This window comes from Rattus norvegicus, chromosome 13 (genome assembly GCF_021556685.1).
Source record: "Rattus norvegicus strain SHRSP/BbbUtx chromosome 13, alternate assembly SHRSP_T2T, whole genome shotgun sequence".
Lineage (NCBI taxonomy): Eukaryota > Metazoa > Chordata > Mammalia > Rodentia > Muridae > Rattus > Rattus norvegicus.
In genome coordinates this window covers 80,333,807-80,354,797 of record NC_141546.1, presented here as the reverse complement: position 1 = coordinate 80,354,797, position 20,991 = coordinate 80,333,807, and the positions used below count along the sequence as shown (strand labels likewise).

At 39.4% G+C, this 20,991-nt stretch overlaps 1 protein-coding gene and 1 long non-coding RNA gene across 4 annotated transcripts; one reads left to right on the top strand and one right to left on the bottom strand.

The window, feature by feature from the left end:
* Positions 1 to 1,505: 1,505 nt before the first annotated feature.
* On the bottom strand, positions 1,506 to 20,945 carry Mpc2 (mitochondrial pyruvate carrier 2). 3 transcript variants are annotated; one of them, NM_001077643.2, is given in 5 exon segments: positions 1,506 to 1,819; positions 3,518 to 3,629; positions 4,628 to 4,712; positions 8,044 to 8,084; positions 20,591 to 20,945. In NM_001077643.2, coding segments are annotated over 5 exon segments (384 nt in total). In that variant the 5' UTR covers positions 20,700 to 20,945; the 3' UTR covers positions 1,506 to 1,782.
* LOC148001736 (uncharacterized) lies at positions 14,498 to 20,895 on the top strand. Its single transcript, XR_015636132.1, has 2 exons — positions 14,498 to 18,403; positions 18,819 to 20,895. It is a non-coding gene; the product is annotated as an uncharacterized LOC148001736 (long non-coding RNA).
* Positions 20,946 to 20,991: the final 46 nt, after the last annotated feature.

The following is a 20,991-nucleotide window of genomic DNA, read 5'->3' as shown; positions in this document are numbered from 1 at the left end:
TTCGTATGCAGGGTTTCTCTGTGTACCTTTGTTGGCTGTTCTGGAACTTACTCTGTAGAGCAGGATGGCCTCAAACTCAGAGGTCGGCCTGCCTCTGAGTGCTGGGATTGAAGGTATCACCACCAAGCTTATTGTTTTTTGAGACAGCGTTTCATGTAGCTGAGATGAGCCTTGAACTCTCAACCTCATGCCTCCATCCATCCCAAGTGTGTGAATTACAACTATGTAACACCTTTCCAATGTTGGGATTGCAGCTGTGCAGCACATGTCTGCAGCTAACATATACTAAGTTTTTTCAGTATGTGCCACACTTCATGTTTTTTCTTACTCTTGGAAACACATGTACACATACGGCAAACAGATAAATATGCCTTATGAAAAGTAGTAATGACTGTTCAGAAGCCTTTCACTTTTGCCCACACCCAATTCTCTAGCCTTTCCTCCTCAAAGACAGATTATAAGGGACGAGTGTTTTGTCTGCACTAAGAGTGTGCAGTGCCCAGAAAGGCTGGAAGGCTCTGGATCCCTGGAACTGGAGCTAGAGATGGCTGTGAGTAGCAATGTGGATGATGGGAACTGAACCCAGGCGCTCTGGAAGAGCGGTGAGCACTCTTACCCACTGAGCTGTCTCTCTAACCCTGTCATACAGTATAATCTTAAAGGTCCTTTGCTTGTGTTAGTGCGTTTCTCATGCACAAGTCTTGGATTCAAACTACTGAAAAGGTCTCTCATTTCTTCAAATATTGAAATACTTTGCTTTGCTGACTCATGGTACTAATGAAGACTTGTTTTACTGATAGTTTTAGTTCAGTACTTCAAAATTAAGGCCAAGTCAATAGAATGGTAATTTTCCAGTGTAACCCATGCCCAGAGTGTCCTAGACCCTGAAGCAAAGATTCCAAGCAGATACTGAAAGCCTAGCTAGGTTGCAAGTGCTCCACAGACACTTAGTTACCAAAGTCAGCCTAGAAATAAGAGAACTGCGATGTAAGGTCAGGCTAGACGGACTCTAGAGCCTTTTGTGCTCTATTATATCAATTACTGAAGTAATTAAAAGGTTGATACTCTATCAGCCAGGCTGTGTTAACATTATCTCAAGCTGGGAATGGTAGCACATTTCTGTAATCTCCACACTTAAGAGACTGAGTCAGGAGAGGAGAGTTGGAGGCTACCCTAGGCTATATATAGCAAGTTTCTGTCTTAAAGAAAACAAACAGCAAAAAATAGAACAACAAAATGTCTCAGTTCATCACTACAACCATTTGACTTAAAAATCTCTAGTGATGAAAGAAGGTCCAGTTAGAATGTTTTAACACAGTTTAATCCATTTTGCTAGTCATTCTACTGTGTCTCTTTCGCCCTTGGACATTCTGTCCTTCCATTTGCAGCCACTCGACCATCCCACACTAGTGAACAGAGTTTTTAACCCTTTGACCATGTTTCTGTTTGCTTGAATGTGTTTGCTCTTACATTTTGCTTAACTAAAAGATAAAGCTGGAGGGACGTATGACCAAGTAGGATTTATTATGGACAAAGGGTAGAAAACAACGTTGGTGCTATCCACAGTTCCTTGAGGCATATGTAAAGACAGACTGTTACTAAAAGTTTGCTTTATTTATTTTTTTTTGTGAAGTCAAGTGCTAGCTATTAATTACAGTTAGATTTTGTTTTCGTTCTTTTCAAATGTTATCAGAATATTAGCATCACCTTATCAGTAATCAAATACACTAGGTTTCAATGTTTCTGTCCACATCTAGAATGTTCAGGTGATCAGGAACTCTCTTACTGGATTCCTTTAGATTTGAGTTCTTGATTATATCTATAAAGAAAACAGAGAGACAATCGTTATCAATAACAACAGCACAGAGAGAATGGGAAGCACTCCCCCCATTGTAACCATAATCCTCCATAGAGCTTACAAACAGGCAGAAGGAAGAGTGAAACACTCAGACGGTTCATTTGCTTCTACTCTGTTTCAGACTTTAACCATTTAAATGGCATAAGTTTATTATATAAATTGTAATTTTTATCACACACATACTCTTAAAAAATTTCCCGTGAGTAGGGTCCAGTGCAAGGGCTCACATACGCTAGGCAAGCACTGGGTCTCTAAGCCACACTGACTGACCTATTTTCATTTTTTTTTATTTAAAAAAGAATTATTTGTGTGTATGTGTTTATGTGTACATGTGGAAGTGTATAGGTTTCTGTAGAGACCAGAAACTGGATTTCCTGGAGCTTGGAGTTACAGGCGGTTGTGAGTCACATAACATGGGTGCTAAAGGTCAAATTTGCTGCTGGCACTCCTAACAGGCATGCCTTCCCTCCAGCCCTTTATATTCAATCTTGAATGACTTATGGCCAATGTGAATATTTATATAAAATTCCTATACATATAGTTGAAAGCAAGTGAAAAGGGATGATGATGGAATTTACTTTGTACATCATGAGTTTTATATGTTGTGGTGCTAGTCTGAATGAGAAATGCTGTCCATAGGGCTCATGTATTTGAACACTTGGTCCCCAGGGTGGTACTGTTTGGGAAGTTATAGAATGTTTAAGAGATGGAACCTTGGGGTTGGGGATTTAGCTCAGTGGTAGAGAGCTTGCCTGGCAAGCGCAAGGTCCTGGGTTCGGTCTCCAGCACCAGAAAAAAAAAAAAAAAAAAAAAAAAAGAAAGAAAGAAAGAAAAGGAAAGAGGTGGAGCCTTGCTGGAAAAAGTATTGTTACTTAGGGCTGGCTTTGAGATTTCACAGTCATGCTCCACTTCTTCTTCTTGTTCTCATTCTCTCTCTCTCTCTCTCTCTCTCTCTCTCTCTCTCTCTCTCTCTCTCTCTGCTTCTTATATGGTGAATGGAAACCCCCACCCTGCTCCTGTAGCCAAGCTGTTCCTACTGCCATGATTTCCCACCATCATAGACTCTGCCCCTCTAGAACTGTAACTAAACAAACTCTTTCTTGTTCAAGTTGCTTTTGGTCATGGTATTTTATCAGCAACAGAAAATTAGCTAATACAGTTGTGTGTGTGTGTGTGTGTGTGTGTGTGTGTGTGTGTGTGTGTGTGTGTGAGAGGGGGGCAGGGAGGGAGGGTGGGAGGGAGGGAGAGAGGGAGAGAGAGAGAGAGAGAGAGAGAGAGAGAGAGAGAGAGAGAGAGAGAATGAAAAATGAGAACCCATTTAGACAATAAACTCAGCACCCCACCCACCCACTCCAGCCTCTGGGCCCTAGCATAACAATCCAAGCCAATGCAGGCTACTCAAGTCTCCTGGTCCCCAATGCTATCCCCAAGTGGAGGTCTGCCCAATTTCCTGGGGTTCCCTGCTGCTGATTGTCTTTCAAGGCCTAGCCTGCTGAGACTGGCAGCCCCTGGCTTAGCAGCTTTTAACTTATTTGTAACTCTGATAGAAACAACACATTTCTCTTTCATGCACAATTAAGTCAATATTACACTTGATACAAACACAGCCACTGTGTGACTTCTGAACCAGTTCTAAAAGCACCTTGGTAGTAGGCTTACTTCCAGATCCGAAACAGCTGAGAGGCTCCTGCTGACCCCACAAAGAAATTAACAGCGAACAAACTCCAATTTTTTGGTATAATTACAAGTGAGTACCTTGACCAAATAAACCCTGTTGAAATAAAACATTTTTTAAAGGTATAGATTCTTCTGCATTATATATTACATAAAAATTCTCATGATATAATTTTCAGTGTTACATGAAATTCTCAGTTCTTACATTAGAGGAAGACTTGCTAGGAACCAGTCATATTAACTATATCATCTTTCCAAAAGACTGCAAAAATCTGAAAGGCAAAATCTCAAGCAGATACTTATTTCTAATAGCCTTCCTGACTACTATCTATAATGCAGTAGGTTTCCTAAAGATAGATAATATGTCAGTAAATATGTATGGAGACATTTGAAAAATAAAATCATTTAATGAATGTAAGACCAAAGAGAGTTTCGTTGTATCTGGTTAATTTCAGTTGTGAGACTGGCCTTTAAAGGCTGAGCTATCTTTTCAGCTCGTATGTAGCTATTGTGTAGAAATCTCTTTCGGGATAGCCATCTTGGAAGTAAGTTTGTTAAGACTCAGGAAGTTTATTGTTGTTGTTGGGAGGGAAATATGGTAAGGGGATGATTTGATCAAAGCATTATAACATGTATGAAATTCTCAACAAAAATAAATTTGAAAAGACTCATGATGATCTGAAGAGAAGCTAGTTAAAACACAAGAAGTAAATTCAAAAGTATCAGGAAGTTCCTAAAAGTGACCAGTAGCACTTAAGTTCCTTTCTCTTCAAGCTTATTATAAATAGTAAAGACTGTTGAGAGAAACTCTCAAACAAGCAAGTTTCCTGGAAGACATTCAGACTAATTGAGGTACTTAGAAGAAACATTTTTCAACCTGTTAAACAGCCTGCATTGAGTTCCATGTTTTCTGGCCATCACCCATGCTGGGTAAGTAACCCCTTACCCTTATTTCTATAAGTAACTCCAAGAAACTCATTGGTTCAATGAGTTTAACTTTGGTTGTATCAACTCCTACCTGTAATGCATAGACATTTTCCTCACATCTCCTCAGAAATAGTTACACAACAGTAGCATATGAAGTGTTTAATTTACCTGTAGCCATCAGCACAGTGGATTGAGCTGTGCTGAGTTTCTCTGCAGGTCTGGCCATGTCAGCTAATCCAGCACATACCAATCCCTGCAAATATACATTAAGACATGGTAGAGCATCAGGAGTGTGACATAATCATTTTTAATTTTAAATTAAACATAAAATATTTGTGAATATCCTCATGAAAGCTATAATCATAATAATGCCCGTACCATTAAGAAAATTCACAGCAAGACAAAAAAGAAAAATCCCAAAACAAAACAAAAAACCACAAAAACCCAAACAACCAAACAACAACAAACCAAAAACCAAAAACCAAAATCCAAACCAAACAAACAAAAACCCCTACAACAAATTCAGGAGTGCTTTTTCATGTTTTCTGTCAATAATCTTTGTTTTTTAAAGTATCAGAAAAATTCACTCAGTTTTAGTTTATTAGATGATTTTTCTTTCTTTTTTTTTTTTTTGGTTCTTTTTTTTTCCGGAGCTGGGGACCGAACCCAGGGCCTTGCGCTTCCTAGGTAAGCGCTCTACCACTGAGCTAAATCCCCAGCCCCTAGATGATTTTTCTTATTATTAGAAATGTACTTATTTTTGTGAACACGTACATGTGCCATAGTGCATATGTAGAGGTCACAGGACAAGCTGTGGGTGTCAGTTCTCTCTTTATACCAAGTGAGTCTCCCAGAAATTGAGTTTAGGCTTAGCCAAAGGAGCCTGTATCATCTGAGTTCGTACTGGCCCTAGATGATTTTTCTTTAATATTAAAGTACACATGGCCATATTTTCCTTGGTGTCTTAAAATTTTTATTTTTATTTTTTGTATGTATGAGCATTTTCCCAGCATGTATACACCTATGCCATTTGTATGCAGTGCCCATGGAGGCCAGACAAGGGCACTGGAACCCATGAAACTGGAGTTATAGCTGACAGTGAGGTACTGTGTACATGCTGGGAGCTGAGTCTAGACATGTGCAAGAGCAGCAAGTGCTCTGAACCACTGAGCTGTTTCTACCTCCACCCACTCCTGCTGTCCACACCTTCAGTGTCTTCTGTAGAACCACACCACACATATCTTAACTTCAGCATCACTTGGAAAGCTTGGCAATGAGCTGTGCCTAGCTGGTGTAAGCCTGTGTGTGATTCAAGGTATGGGGGAAGGGTGGAGGATCATAAGTTAAAGGCCCGTCCTAACAACGGAGTGAGGTCAAAGGTCAGCATAGGTATTTTAGTAAGGGCCTGTTCTAAACTAAGAAGTTAAGAGAGGATCAAAACTTCAAGGCAAATCTGGGCAGTTTACTGAGGCAATATCTCAAAACAAAAGGTAAAAACAGATGTAACTCCATAATAAAGCACTTCTGCCATCCATGCACGAGGCCCTCAGTTTAATTCTTAGTACTATAAACAAAACCAAAACCAAAAGCAAAATAAAAACCTCAAACCAAAGCATCTGGCAACTTAAAATTCCACCCAGATATGTAACCGCTCCTCTGCATTCTTTAGTTTGTGCACTGACTAACATAGAGCATGTAAAGTGCTGGGACTTAACTTGCACCAGGGTTAGCATGTTAGGCTGGGGATGCACTACCTGCCTAGTATATGTAGGCCCTGGGATCAATCTGTAGTACTGCAAATCAATAAAATAAAACAATTCTGTTTTAAGATCTTCAGGAAGTTAAAGGCCCATTGCAATGTTACACCCAGGGGAGAAAAAAGAAGGAAAAAAAAAGGGAGACAAATGCTATAGATGATAAGGGCTCTGCCTGCATGAATTATTCTTGCAACTGGTCTCTGTGTGGTCTTCTAACAACCACCCACGTTTAAATGATCATTTTCTATGTAGAATAGGTTGTCTCTGAACTAATCTGACTGCCTGTCTCTTGAGTACTGGGATTAAAGATGTGTCCAACCATATTCATACTAAAAGTCCTTTCTTACACCTAATTCCTAACAATTTTTTGGAGGAATGGAGTAGGTTGGAAGTCAGAGGCAGCAGCATAAAAGTCTCCCCTGTCTTCGAAGCTGCCAGACCTTCAATAAACCTTATTTCTTTCCCACCAACTCTTAGCTCCACAGTACTGGCTTTCAAGCAGCAAGCAGCCAGACCTACATCCAGCAACACAGTGGGTATTATTCAGCTACAAAACAAGCAAATTCTGACATGCTGTAGCCTGGAGAACACAAACCAGTTATAAACATTGCATGATTCCGTGGAACTGGGGAGATGTTTCAGCAGTTAGAGCCCTTGTTCGTCCTGCAGAGGACTAGTTAGGTTCCTAGCACCAATGTTGAGTAGCTCACAAATGCTTCTAACTCCAGCTGCAGAGAATCTGACAGGCTCTTTGGTCTCCTCAGGCATCAGTAATGTGAAAATACATGCACACAGACACAGATGTTTAAAAAAATCTTTTAAAAATATTGCATGCTCCCATTTCCATGAGGTACCTAGAACAGTCAAACTCACAGACACAACCAACAAGTAGGATGGTATTTAGGAGAAAGAACAGTAAGTAGGGGAGTGTGTAATGATCCCAAAGTCCCCAAGATGCAAAGTCTTTGCAGACAGGCTATATGATAAAGCACTGAACATTCTTGGGATGCATATTTAAAATAGAAAAGCAAAACTGGTTAAGGTAGAATTTTATATGTATTTTGTCATATTAAAGCTCACGGACCAACAGTTTTCAAACTTGGAGAGGGTATTAAAACAGCTTGTTGGGCTCTATCCCTGGATTCTTTTCAGACTGAGTAAGTAGATGTGTGATGGGGCCTGAAGATCCTCATTTGTAAAAAGTTTCAAATAGATCCTTTTCAATATAAATGTAATGATTTGCTATAAATAGCCACTAGAATGAATATATATTATATATACATAGAGTATATATTAGAGTAAAACTATTAATCTTAGAGCCAGAGGTCCTAAGGTCTATCATTTACACCAAATGATTTTATGTAATACACATATTAGGCATAGTCATATACACTTTAGGCTGGCCTCAAATTCTATATATAACCAGCGGATAGACGTTCCTATATTCCTATCTCTGTCAGTCAAGTACTAGGATAATAGGGTATATCACCATTCATGACTCTATCTTTTGTTAAGAATTTAGGCTTAGTGATAGTGAAAGATGACTTTAATACCAGCACTCAAGAGGCAGTGAATTTGAGGACAGCCTGATCCATAGAGTGAGCTCTAGGATATCCAGGCAAAAAACAAACAAACAATCAAACAAACAAACAAAAAAAGAACAAAAACAAAAAGAAAACAAACCCCCCCAAAAAAACCCTTTCTGATAAAGTTAATAGTGCAGATAAAGGTAGGTAGTATACAGCCTTATAAAATCTATTTTTAATTAGTAAATTTCTATTAAGGAATTAATTATTTTAAGTTACTCTTAATAAAACTAAGACTTACCCACTTCATTATCGGAGCCCAGAAAAAAACTGTTCTGGGGCCTGAAATATAAAAGAAAGAAAAATTGAGAAATACTCCAATGTGTTCTATGCATTCCTCTATCAGCTGACACCAAATTCTCCTCTGCTCTCTATACACCCTGTACTAAGATCCCGATCTTCTACGTGTCTTTTGATAGTCTTGCCAACTACTTGTATTTATCACAGTAGAATAGGCTACGGTGAGCCAGGGGCTGTGGCACAAGCTAAGGTGGGGCTGGAAGGATGGCCCAGCCGCTAAGAGCACACACTGCCTTTACGGAGACCTGAGTTCAGTCCTGAGCACCAATGTCAGTGGGTCACAACCGCGGCAACTCTAGTTCCAGATGTCCTCTTCTGACCTCTGCAGGCACTGTACTGTATCAACAACCCACACGGACACACGCGAATAGATACAAATAAAAATAAAAACAAGCTTAAGAAACAATGGAGGTAGTTCTGGAAATCTTTCCCAGTGCTTTGCTTTGAACTGAAACCTTAGTCACAGAGGAAATATCAAATCTTTAGAGGAAATATCAAATTATAAAATTTTAGTTAGATAAGCTTTAGTAATGTTCATTCATTTTATTAAAAATTGTGGCTATAGATGTTAATTTATCATCTGTACCTATTAAGAGGTCTTACAAAAATTCTGTATATTCTATCTTATTTAACATTTTCAACATAAACATATTATACATTATTTCACATACACACTCACTTATCTAATGTCTATTTTTGAGACAGGGTCCCAAAGATTCCTTAGTAGCAAGGTCCTTGTTTTAGTCAGTCTGGTACTCATCTGCTTTGTTTAAAATGGCAAGTAAATATCTGAAGCATTTGAAGTGAATCTTGACCTGTGTGAGGTGCCTCAGACCTATAATCTCACCACTTGAAAGGCTGAGGCAGGAGTATGCTGTGCATTCATAGCCAGCGTGGGCTACACATTGAGTCTGAGGTCAGCCTGGGCTACATAATAATAAAACAAAGGAAAAAGAAAAACTTTTTCTTGGATAACCTACAATCTGAGAAGCATGCCATCCAGAGGGGGTTGGAAACCCAGAGAAGCTGTAGGATTCATTCAAGCCATGTACCTGGTGAGTAGCATTAAGTGGGACGTGAGCTCCGAACTCTTTAGTGCCCTGTACTAGATCCGCAGACAACTCTTTCTACCTCAAAGATATGGTAGGGTGAGAGATGGCAGATTTTGTCTGGGAACTTTAAAATGTAACTAAACTTGCCAAGTTTAGTTATGTACCAGAATACTTAATAGTATATGTGTTCTTTCTTATACATGGGCTCAACAAAATACATTCCCCCCTTTTTTCCCTTTTTTTAGACACTCTTGCTAAACGGTAGCTCAGGCTGGCCTGGAACTAATGCTAAGATTCTACAGGCATGTCCCATTAATCCGGGAATGCTTATTTCATTATGTAACATTATGCAATTTAATATAAAAGAGTGACTTATAAGCAAATCCAAGGTTAAAAATATTATTTATGCTCATGTCTATTACTACTGCCTTAATATTCTACTTTATAAGCATAATTTTTTGAGTAAGGGCCTGGAATAGATCAGGCTGGTCTTAAACTCACAGAGATTCATCAGATCCTTTGGAGCTAGAGTTACAGGAAGTTGTAAGCTGCCTGATGTGGGTGCTAGGAACAGATTTCTGGTTTTGTGGAAGAGCAACAAGTTCTTTTAAATCATGAACCACCTTTCCAGTACTCAGTAATTTTTTATTATCAAAAACTCTGACAATCCAATCCAAAGATATATGAATTTGGTGCTTACATGCAGAGCAAAAAAGGTAAAAATATTCAAAACCTTTCTGTAATTAAACCATCATATTTCTGTAAGAGCTTTGTACTTTGTATAGAGAGTAAATTAATGCGATTTATAACATACAGTAGTCTTATATCTGAGTGAGATATTTCAGGCAGTATTTGCTGACACTGCTTGTAGTGAATGTATGCCTGGCACACAGTGTATACCCCGTGTTCAGAACTAAGGTTGTAGTCAAACTGTGCACTATAACAAGGATAAGTGCTATCAGAAACACCTTAGGTTCACTATGTAATTGATTTGATTTATATGAGTGTTTTGCTCACATGTATGTCTGTGTACCACTTCTGTGCCTGGGTCCAGAGGAGGCTAGAAGAGGGTGTTGGACCCCCTGGACCTGGAGTTTCAGACAGTGAGCCACTATGTAGGTGCTGGGAATCTTCCTGTAAGAACAACAGACAGAGCTCTTAACTATTAAGCCATCTATTCAACTCCTATGTATTTAAGCTTGAGTCAAGTTTTGGTTGTTACGGTAACCAGTTCGAGGGTTGTGAGCCACAACTTAAGGAGCTGGGCTATCACTTGCCTTCAACATTGAGTGGCAATAACCCTGGACTATTTTTCCACAGTTTAACATAGTCCTGGACTCTTTTTATACCTCAGACTAATTCTCATTATTCTTGTAGCCAAACTGACCAATTCAGTGAGATTTTAACACAGGAGATTTAACAGCTGTCACAATGCATTTCACTTGAGGATTTGGGGACAAAGTCTCGCTACAAATCCCAGTCTGTGCTCAAGCTTGCGGCAATGCTCTTGGCCTCTGCCTCTTTTGGTTTCTGTTTTTGAGATCAGGTCTCACTGTGTAGCTCACCTGGCCTGGACCTCACAAAGGTCTGCCTGCCTCACCAACTGCATGCTGGGATGACAGGTCTACAGCGCCGTGCTTTCTCAGCCTTCCACAGTACACTTGAAACAGTAGCTGCTTATCTACTTACCTGTGAAGATTATCAAGTAGCTGCACAGTTCATACTTGCATGAACAGTAATGAAGGAAAGTCAGTCAGCATAATGGAAAGTAGTTTATATTACTAATCTATTACTATAATGAATAAAGATGCATGTACAAGCATAAAGTAGATATGTATGTACACATACACAGAGTTTAAAATCTACTTAGCTCTCCTTATTTGTGATTTCCATCATCTTCAGATTCACCCAACTACGAACTGACAATACTTGGTGGCTATGTGTAGTCGTATAGTTCTTTTTTTTTTTCTTTTTTCTTTTTTCTTTTTTTTTCGGAGCTGGGGACCGAACCCAGGGCCTTGCGCTTGCTAGGCAAGCACTCTACCACTGAGCTAAATCCCCAACCCCTCGTGTAGTTCTTATAATACTAGTACCAGAAGCTTCAAGCAGATCACAAATTCAAGGCTAACTTGGTTTATATTTCAAGACTCAGTCTTTTTCATCTGTATTGAACATAAACATTTTTTTCTTGAAGTTGGCCCCCAAACAAAGTACAGCAACAACTATCCAGCAGCCTCAATGCCTTATTAAGTAATTCAGAGCAAACCCAAAGTAGAGAGTCCTGGAACTCATCCAGCCAGTACTTAAGAACGATAGAACCTGTTTTCATGAGCTGGCATTGGTAAGTCTGGTTTAGCTTTGTGTGTGTGTGTGTGTGTGTGTGTGTGTGTGTGTGTGTGTTGCTGAGATTAGAAACACAAGACTTTACACATGGTAGTAGTTCATACTTCAATCTAATCTTAGGGTATCATTTTAGAATTTTCCAAACACTTGAAGATCACAGATCATGTCTTTGTGAGTATAATTATAATGCTAAGCTTTATTTTCCTGGGTATCTCATATCAAATTATTTTTATATTTTCCCATATACCTTCACCTGCACTATTTATATTCTAAGCTGTGGAACAAATTTGTAGACAGTGCTGAAATGGTTGTTGAGAACATTGAAGCTATGAGAAGGTTCTAATTTTTGATGCTTTTAATTGAGTAGGAAAAAAATCTATCTGTGTTTGTTTTGCTACAGTTAGTTCTGATCAGTGCTGCTCTGATCACAGTCAGTCCCTTTCTTTCTACCTTGAGCAAGATTGCAAACAACTTTCTGTAAGACTAAGTGGTACATGCTTGGAATCCCAGCCTTGGGAGGCTGAGGTAGGAGTTCTAGGTCAACATGGCCTAAACAGTGAGAAACCATCTCAACAAAACAAAATATCCCCAAAAAACTCAGGAAGAGAGCTGGGTGTGGTGGTGCAGGTCTTTAATCCCAGAGGCAGGTGGATCTCTGTGAGTTTGAGGTCTACAAATCAAATTCCAGGATAGTAGGGAGACCCTGTCTCAAAAACAGAGAGCAGGGTGAGGAAAAGAAGAATTATTGAAGGACTACATCAATGTACTGTTGTGTGGTACAAGGAAGCCTGTAATTCCAGCACATCCAAGTATTCATTAGCATTTATTTGGTAAGGACCCAAGTGGAATTTTACAATAAATTATACTAAGGAAAAACATGATTTAAAAGAAAAATATTTTTGAGACATGGTTTTGTGTATACCTTGGATTTTGAATTCAGGTTCCTCCTGCTTTGGTTTTGTCTGTGTGACTATTGGGATTAGAGGTGCAGGAGATAGGAACCAAGCAAACAATTGACATAAATAGGTGGTTCCAGTGGTCTTGCTTCTGCTGTTGCCACTAGTGACCTCTGGTGGGGAAAGAGACCTGGATGATGTTAAACACTTGAGTGCACAAGCCAGCTGCCCCAGCAAAGAACCACACAGCAGTGAAGCTTTATAGCTCCACACTAACATACTTAACCCGTACCTGCCATGCCTTGAAAGCTTTTTTTTGGTTTCAGGTTATCAAGTAAACCTTCTTTAGCATCTCCAGTTTAAGCTAAATGTTCCTTGGAACAACCAAAACAGCTCATCTATTCTACCGTCTTCTACACTGGGCTTTATGCATGTCAAGGATAGAGGCTTTATCAAACATATTCAAACTTTAGCAGGTTTGATGGAGAATGGCCCTGACCGACACTGCTTTCTCAAGGCCGGAATCATGGTTTCCTCATTTTCAGGAACACAGGCTTCCTTCATGACTTTACTAGACTTTTACTAAGCTACTCTATTCTTAGACCACAGAGACTATTCTAAGCTCAGAATACAGATTCCTGTAATTTCATTTAGAGAGAGTAGGGGAGGTTCCTGTCATCACACCATGACCATTTTTCTTTGACATACATGAACCCCTGGATTATAGTCTGTACACGTTTCTTAGTTTGGTTTTTATTATTGTTTGACGCTTGGTTCATTACTCAAGAAAGTGTACCTGCTCAGTCTGCAGGTGAACAGGTGTCCATGTTCTCTTTGAATTCTTCTGGATCCTCACAACTCCCACCATTTCAAAACTGTTTATTCTATTGCTGTCCCCAAATTGTTTTCTGAGTAAGGTCCTTCTTGGCTTCTTTGAAAATTTACATGGTTGAACATTTGGGTTAGTGAATAGTAATATTTTCCAGTAGGTTAACCTAGTAACTAATTTACTCAAATGTTCCAAGCTAGGCAACAGTTTAAAAATATAACTGCAGAAATGCCAAGAGAACAAGACAATAACAAAGTCAACCAACCAACCAACCAACCAACCAAACAAACAAACAAACAAACAAACAACCAACCAAACAAACCCTCCTTCAAACATGAAATTAGGTGGCCAGGACTGGACCAAGAAAGATATTTTAACCAATGTTATGAGTGTTTTGCCTGAATGTATTTGTATCATGTTTATACCTAGTGCCCATGGGGTCAGAAGATGTATCAGAACCCCCAAAACTGGAGTTATAGATGGTTATGAGCTACCATCTGAGTATTAGGAACCAAACCTAGTTCTTCTGCAAAACCAGCAAGTATTCTTAAGTGTTGCGATATCTCTCCAGGCCTAATTAGTGATCATTTTAAATGACGAAAACAAACTTTAAATGAGTTTAGTAAGTTTTAAGTACTAAACAAAAAATGTTAGCAGCAAATATGTAAGACAGTCTAAATTGCTATTTCTTTCTGATATACTTGAAGGCAATAGACACATTAATATCAGGATGAATAATTAGAGTTGGATATTTGCAAATATAAACAAGTAGCTGTTTTTGTTTTTGTTTTGTTTTGTTTTGTTTTTGAGATGGGGTAGGGGTATAGGGATCGTCTCACTTTGTAGTCCCCACTGGCTTGGAATTCCCCAGGTAACCCAGGCTGACTCTGAATTGATTGCATTCCTCTGCATTGCTGTCAAGAGACACCATGACCAAGGCAACTCTTATAAAGGAAAACATTTATGGGGCTGGCTTACAGGGTCAGAGGTTCAGTCCACTATCATCAAGGTGGGGAAGCTTGGCAGCTTCCAGGCAGGCATGGCACTGGAGGAGCTGAGAGCTCTACATCTTCATCTAAAGGAAGCCAGGAGCAGACTGGCTCCCACGTGGCTAAGAGAAGAGACTCAAAGCCTACCCCCACAGTGACATACTTCTTGTAAGAATGCCACATGTACTCCAACAAGACCACACTTCCCAATAGTGTGACTCCCTGGGTTATGCATATTCAAACCACGACAAGTAGGATTACAGGTGTGACCCTCAAAGTAGCTTGCTTTTGTTTTATTTTTTATTTTGCTTTAAAGTTTTAAAAAAGAAAAGGAGGGCTGGGTATGGCCATATACGCTTTTAATTCCAGTAGTAAGGAAACAGAGGTAGGGAGATTTCTGTGAAATTGAAGCTTTCCTAGCCTACCCAGAGATTTCTAGGCCATCTAGGACTTTGTAGTGAGACCCCGTCTCGGGTGGGAGTGGAGCCCAAACAATACAACTAGAAAGGTTTAAAAGAAAACTTAGTTTTCCCTTTCATTTGACCTCAACTAATTTGTTTTATCTTCAGATGATATAGTGAATGCAGATAATATATGAATTCAGAAATAGAAGCTGTCACTAGATCTAAAAACATTAGTGAAATAAATATTTTAGATGTAGACATTCAAATAGTAGCAATGCCAACACATTATTGAGACTGAAAAAACAGGGTTAGGCTATACACAATTAAGAGTTATTCTCACAGGAAAACATAAAAATAAATGATAATTATAATATCTAATATGATTATAATATCTTAGGATCAGGATAAACAGAAGTAGAATAAATTAATAGAGTAGGTATTGATATTTACTATTATTGAAATAATTAAGTGGAAATGAATTAAAAAATCACTTTATAAAAATTCCATTTTATAGCTCAACAAGAAACATTCTTGGAGATAAATGAACACTTTTAGACAAAGAATTTAATAATACATTTTTACCTTCTTAAGACTCTACTACTCTCAGAAGTAGAAAAGGCCTCAAATATTGATAATTTAGAAATATCAGACTCTCTTCTATGTATATTAAAATTATGATCTATTTAAGGATAAGGGAAATAGTTATTTTTCTTTTCTTTTTTATATTTCTTACTCATTACTTATTTAATGTGTTTGTGAGAGTGATGCATGCATGCAGTAGGCGTGTTCATCAAAGTCCGAGGACAACTTTTGAGAGTCAGTTCTCTTATTCTACATGAGTCCCAGGGATCAAACTCAGGTTTACCTGCAGAGCCACTTTGCTCAGTTCCTTTTTGTTTTGGTTTTTTGTTCTCTGAGATAGGATCTCATCATTTAGTTCAAAGTATCTTGGAACAAACAGCTCAGTTCAGGCTGGCCTTGAACTTGGGGTGATTCCTGACTCAGCCTCTGGAAAAGGCTTACAGGTTTGTGTCACCATGTGATATACCTTTCTCCCTCCCAGCCCCTTTTGGTTTTCTGTGACAGGACCTCACTATGTAGCTATGGTTGCCCCAGAACTCACTAGTGAACCTGGCTGGCCTAGAACTCCCAGAGATCTGCTTGCCTCTTCCTCTTGAGTGCTGGGATTACAGGGGTACAACAACCATATCCAGCTAGGTTCTCTTATAAACTAAGTTTTATTTCCTAATTTTTTTTTGGCTGGGAGTAATTGTCATCAGTGGAATACATGAATTCTGTCCAGAACATAGGCTATATGTATATATGATTCTTCCTACTATAAAAAGACTTCCTTCCTGGAAAAGCATATGCACACATACACTTACAAACACTGAACTGGTATTCGTTGTGTCTGAAGGATAAGCTTTCTTACTGAATGTTGGAAGGTCACAGAGATTACTAGCTCTTCCCATTCCTTCACATCATTCTCTATCACTGCTTTCCTTTGCTTAGCTTTTTAAGCTGCAGCAGTACCACTCGATCCTCTCCCCTGATCTCCTCAGGGCTGGAGTACAGGCATTCGTTTCTGGGCTTGTCTGGGATTTGCCATTCTTTCTTTCTTTATGTGCAGCTCTCAGTTGGCAGAGGCAGGAGGATCAGTTTAAGATCAGCTGTAGCCCAGCTACATTGCAAGGCCAAACTGGTCTATATGACATTCTGTCTCAAAAAAAAAAAAAAAATCCAAACCTCTGTGTGTGTGTGTGTGTGTGTGTGTGTGTGTGTGTGTGTGTGTAACTGTTTTCTGCAGTTGCCCTAGCATTCAGCAGCATATCAGAACTTCTCTAATATAGTTTACTATCCACAAATCAACTATGTCTCATCCTTTACTCTCTTCACTTTCTAACCCCTCTTAGTTCCACATAGTGTGCAAGACTCACACAGTATATGTGATACCATATGGCCAACTACACACACATCCTTAGAATGTGAAGGTTGGTATTTGACACCATTACTGACTGTCAAAAGCATTTTTAATAGTACTAAAACTGGTTCTGACTTAACACTAAGATCAGGATTATGAATATTGTTATTTTATTTTATGCATTTCTTGGGATGATCTACCTTATTTTATAGTTCACAAGCTTTTTTTTTTTAAAAAAGAATGTTTTTAAAATTAGTAATGTTTTTCCCTCCAGCTATATTTATCCATGCTCCATTATTACAATGAAATATCTAAGGCCAATACTTGGTAAGAACCATCTGGGGTTGGGTAGATGGCTGAGTGGTTAAGAGTACTTGTTGCTGTCAGAACAGACCAGGTTTAGTTCCCAGTACCCACCATTTGGCTCCTGAGTAGAGAGATATCAGATCTAAGGCCTTTTAGTGATGGCCTTCTTGCTGACAGAGATCTGAGGTAGGGTAGAGCATCATACTCAGAAGAGAGGAAAAGGATACATTTAGGTATATGCATGGCCTCTGACCCAAAGCCACTAGGACCCAATCATAGGTACTTTACTTTCAGGAATTTATCTCATTCTAATTACTTCCCAAAGGTTCCACCTCCAAACACTTTAGTCTGATTATATTCCCAGTTACTTAATGCCTCACAATGAGGACTAAATCTCAATATTTAAAGAGTTAAAGGACACTCAAACCACACCAACAACTAAGTCTTAAGTAAACATTAATGTTGTGATCTGACAAATGCTTAGAGCACGGTTATACAACTGGCTTGTTTGCAGCACATGCTTTATACATAGTTACTTAGATGGTGGATTAAATGACACCCCTTATGTGAGTTGAGGAACTTGTCTAGGAATCACATTTAGTTAATTTTTATTATTTTCCTACAGAGGCAATCATTCTGTACTATAGCATATGATTTCTATAAGGAAACAGATGACAAAGGCCTCAAAATTCCAGGCCACAGAGTATTCCAATTACGATAAATATCTAAATAAAACATATTCTTGTTACCTCTTAGAAATATTTGTCAATGACAAAAATACATCTAAAACTTTATAATAAGCAACATATACTTTCTGACTGCTAATATTCTAACCTTTCAAAACTTTTGAATAGAACCTTATATATGAATGCAGTCTAAGCTTAGAAGGTCATTCAATAGCAAGTGCTAAAGTACAATAGTATTCAAAGGGACTATTCATTCTGGGTAAGGAGTTGAACAATAACCTGTTTTCTCAGGTTTTTGTTCAAACACCAGTGAGCCAAGTTATATTTCTCATGCTTGTTCATTTCTATATTGCTGTGCTTACAACTTCTCAATCACAAATAAGTTTTTAGTGATAGGCATCTTTACATATTATTCAAAATTTGAATCGCTAGAGATGTGGCTTAGTTATAGAGTGCTTGCTTTGCATGCACAGAGCTCCAGGTTCCATTCCCACTGCCTTGTGAGTAAGGAGCCCTGGTACCTGGCTGTAGCCTTTAACTGAGCGTGGAGGTAAGCAGATCCCTGGTGCTCAATGGCAAGTCAGCCTAGCTGCGTTATGAGCTCCAGTTCAGTGAAAGACTCGGTCTGAAAACATAAGGTGTCTGGTCCCAGTGGTACACATCTTTAATTTCAGCACTAGAGAAGCTGAGGCAGGAAGATTTCTCTTGAGTGTGAGTCAGATTGTTCTACATAGCAAATTTAAAGTCAGCCAGGAGAATGTAATAAGATCTAGTATTTTTTGTTTGTTTTTGGACACAGGGTTTTTTTCCTCTGTGTTACAGCCCTGGCTATCCTGAAACTCAAACTTGGAGATCTGCCTGCTTCTGCCTCCTGAGTGCTGGGATTAAAGGAGCATGCCACCAACACTGTTAATATCTAATTTAAAAAAAGCAAAACAAATGGCAACAACAAGACCTCAACTACACAGCAAGTTCAAGGCCAACCTGGGATAGAAGGAACCTTGTCTCAGAAACAAACAAGCAAGCAAACAAACAAGCACAACAACAACAACAAAAGCCCTAAACCCTTTACTTGGAAGAGAAAGTTCATTCTAGTTTTTTTTGTTTGGACACAGGGTTTTTTTTCTGTGTCACAGCCCACAAGTACTTTTCTATATGTCTTACAGATATTACAATCATTTAATTTTCAAAGTCATTCTTAATTTTAAAAGATTTCTATCCAGGGAGTGAGTGATGGCTCACACTTTCAATCCCAGCACTCAGGAGGCAGAGGTAGGCAGATCTCTTGAGTTGGAGGCCTGCTGGTCTACAGAGTGAGTACCAGGATAGCCAGGGCTGCACAGAGATATTCTGTCTCGAAGAAATGAACAGGAACAAACAAACAAAAAACAAAAAATAACAACCAACCAAACAAAAAGATTCCTAAGGTTTAAGGAATTCTTTAACGACAAAGTCATACAGCTAAAGTCAAGACTTAACCTAACTCTGTCTTCCAAATCTGTGTTCCTTTTATTATACTCAAAACAGAAGTAACCCAAAGACTTCCGGGTGAAATGCACAAAGTACCCTTCTTCAGTTTAAGTACTATAAACAATAATTACAGGTGGCTAAAAACCAGGGTCTTGAAAAAGATCAACAAAAGACTGCCTTTGCTGACAATTCCCTGTTAGTTTAGTACTTTAAATCTGAGCCTGCTCCACACTGCCCTCATTCCATGCCTTAAACACAGAGCTGGAGGCTAAAAATTGCCACAGAACTGTTGATTTTGTAACACGAAGATCATTACATAGACTGTCAAATTATCTTCTGAAAATCTGCCGTAAAACATAACAAAATAAAAAAAACATAAAGCTAATAGGTAACTAAACAAACTTCATCAATAAAGTTCCTTAAAAGTAAGTTTTATAATGGTTTTCATACTGCAGTAATTCCATTAAGTGGTTAAAATTAGCACCTATGCAGAGGTATATACATCATTCTATTAAAGTGGACACCAGATTTAACAACCAGCCAAGGCTCCAGAGAGCTGCTTCATCTCTTAGAACTAAACCTTTCTAATATCAACTGTAGATTATGGATTTAATGTATGTAAAGGCGAACTTCATTTTTTGTTAGCAACTCAATTTTTCCATTGTGAGCAAAATTTTCTATTCCCTCAATTTTATGCTTGAAAAATTTTATAATATAAATCAGATTTTAGTCCTCACCAAGTATTACTACCACCCGTTTATATTAGAAATAAACTAATAACTATAATAAAGGGCTAGAGGGAAAGGGGTCTTCCAGATTCTTAAAGAATTGTTATTTTCAACTACAGGAATTCTTATCCAGTACTTGTGACAGTTAACATCCTCAAAGAATCAAGCAGATGTTATTTTTGATTTTCACACTGAATACATTTTATATTAAATAAGACAGAGGTATAGAATTTTGCCCAAGGTCACACCTTGGTAAGAAGTAGAACAGAACTGTATTCATATCTGCTCACATAAGAAAGGCTCAGAAAGAACCTGGTCAGTGATTGCATAATGACTGGCTCATACTGGATCTATGGAACCAGGAATGACATTGACTGAACTGGGAAGGGGATGGGGGGTGGGGAGCGTCCAATTTTGGGGAGGGCTCATTCAGCAGGCCTCTGCCAAGAGGAACTAAAGTATGACCTTTACTCCAAACCCTCGGCTGAGACCTTTTCAGCTCTATCTCACGTGTGCATTATAAATTCATGGAGGGAGAAAGGGGAGCAGAATGAGGGTTTCATGGTGGCCCAAGACCCCTTCGTGGCTCTCAGAGGTTAAGGTTCAAGTCTAGAGGTGAGGTCGGGAGTGTGAGTAGTTTAAGGGAGCGAAGGCATCAAAAGTCTACAAGGGTACCAGGTGGAGATACTCGGTTTTCGGGAGGAGATTTAAGATGAAACAAGGTGAAAGACTATGAGACTTGACGGATTCCCTTTAGAGGACGAGACTGGGGCTCTGAGATTCCTATAGCAGCCCAACTGTCACAGGGCCTCAGTTTTGGAGGGAGAGGAACGATCTCGGTGCGAGCCGTTCAGGATTCATTACCTGCCGGGTGGTTGTATAGCGGCCTCAATTTCTTTGGCAGCAACAACTCCACTTTATCCATGAGTCGGTGGTAGGTGGCCCGCAGGCCTCGGGCGCCGGCAGCTGCCATCTCGGCGGCCTAAGGATCCACTGCAGCTGGGTGGGAGCGCCGCTGTGTCCGCGTTCCTGGCTGACAATGAAGGGCGGCTCGTCACTTTCCCTCTACAGCGCTAGGTGTCCGTCTCCGCCCTAGGGCGCCCTTCCCTGGCTCTGCCAGCCAGAGGTGAAGCACTTTGAGGCCGAGTCCGGAGAAGGCTGAGGGGGTGGAGGCTCAGCAAAAGCCCGCCCCAGCCCGCCCCCTGCGAGCGGGAGTGGGAGACAGAGGAGGAGTCATGGCAACAGGTGCTAAAGAGGTCGCCGAG

Coding starts and splice junctions, on each gene's coding strand:
- Mpc2 (XM_087579801.1), bottom strand. CDS start 20,699: ATGGCAGCTGCCGGCGCCCGAGGCCTGCGGGCCACCTACCACCGACTC. Junction 8,085..20,590: donor GCTATACAACCACCCGGCAG/GTAATGAATCCT, acceptor TTTATATTTCAG/GCCCCAGAACAGTTTTTTTC. Junction 4,713..8,043: donor GGGCTCCGATAATGAAGTGG/GTAAGTCTTAGT, acceptor GTATATTTGCAG/GGATTGGTATGTGCTGGATT.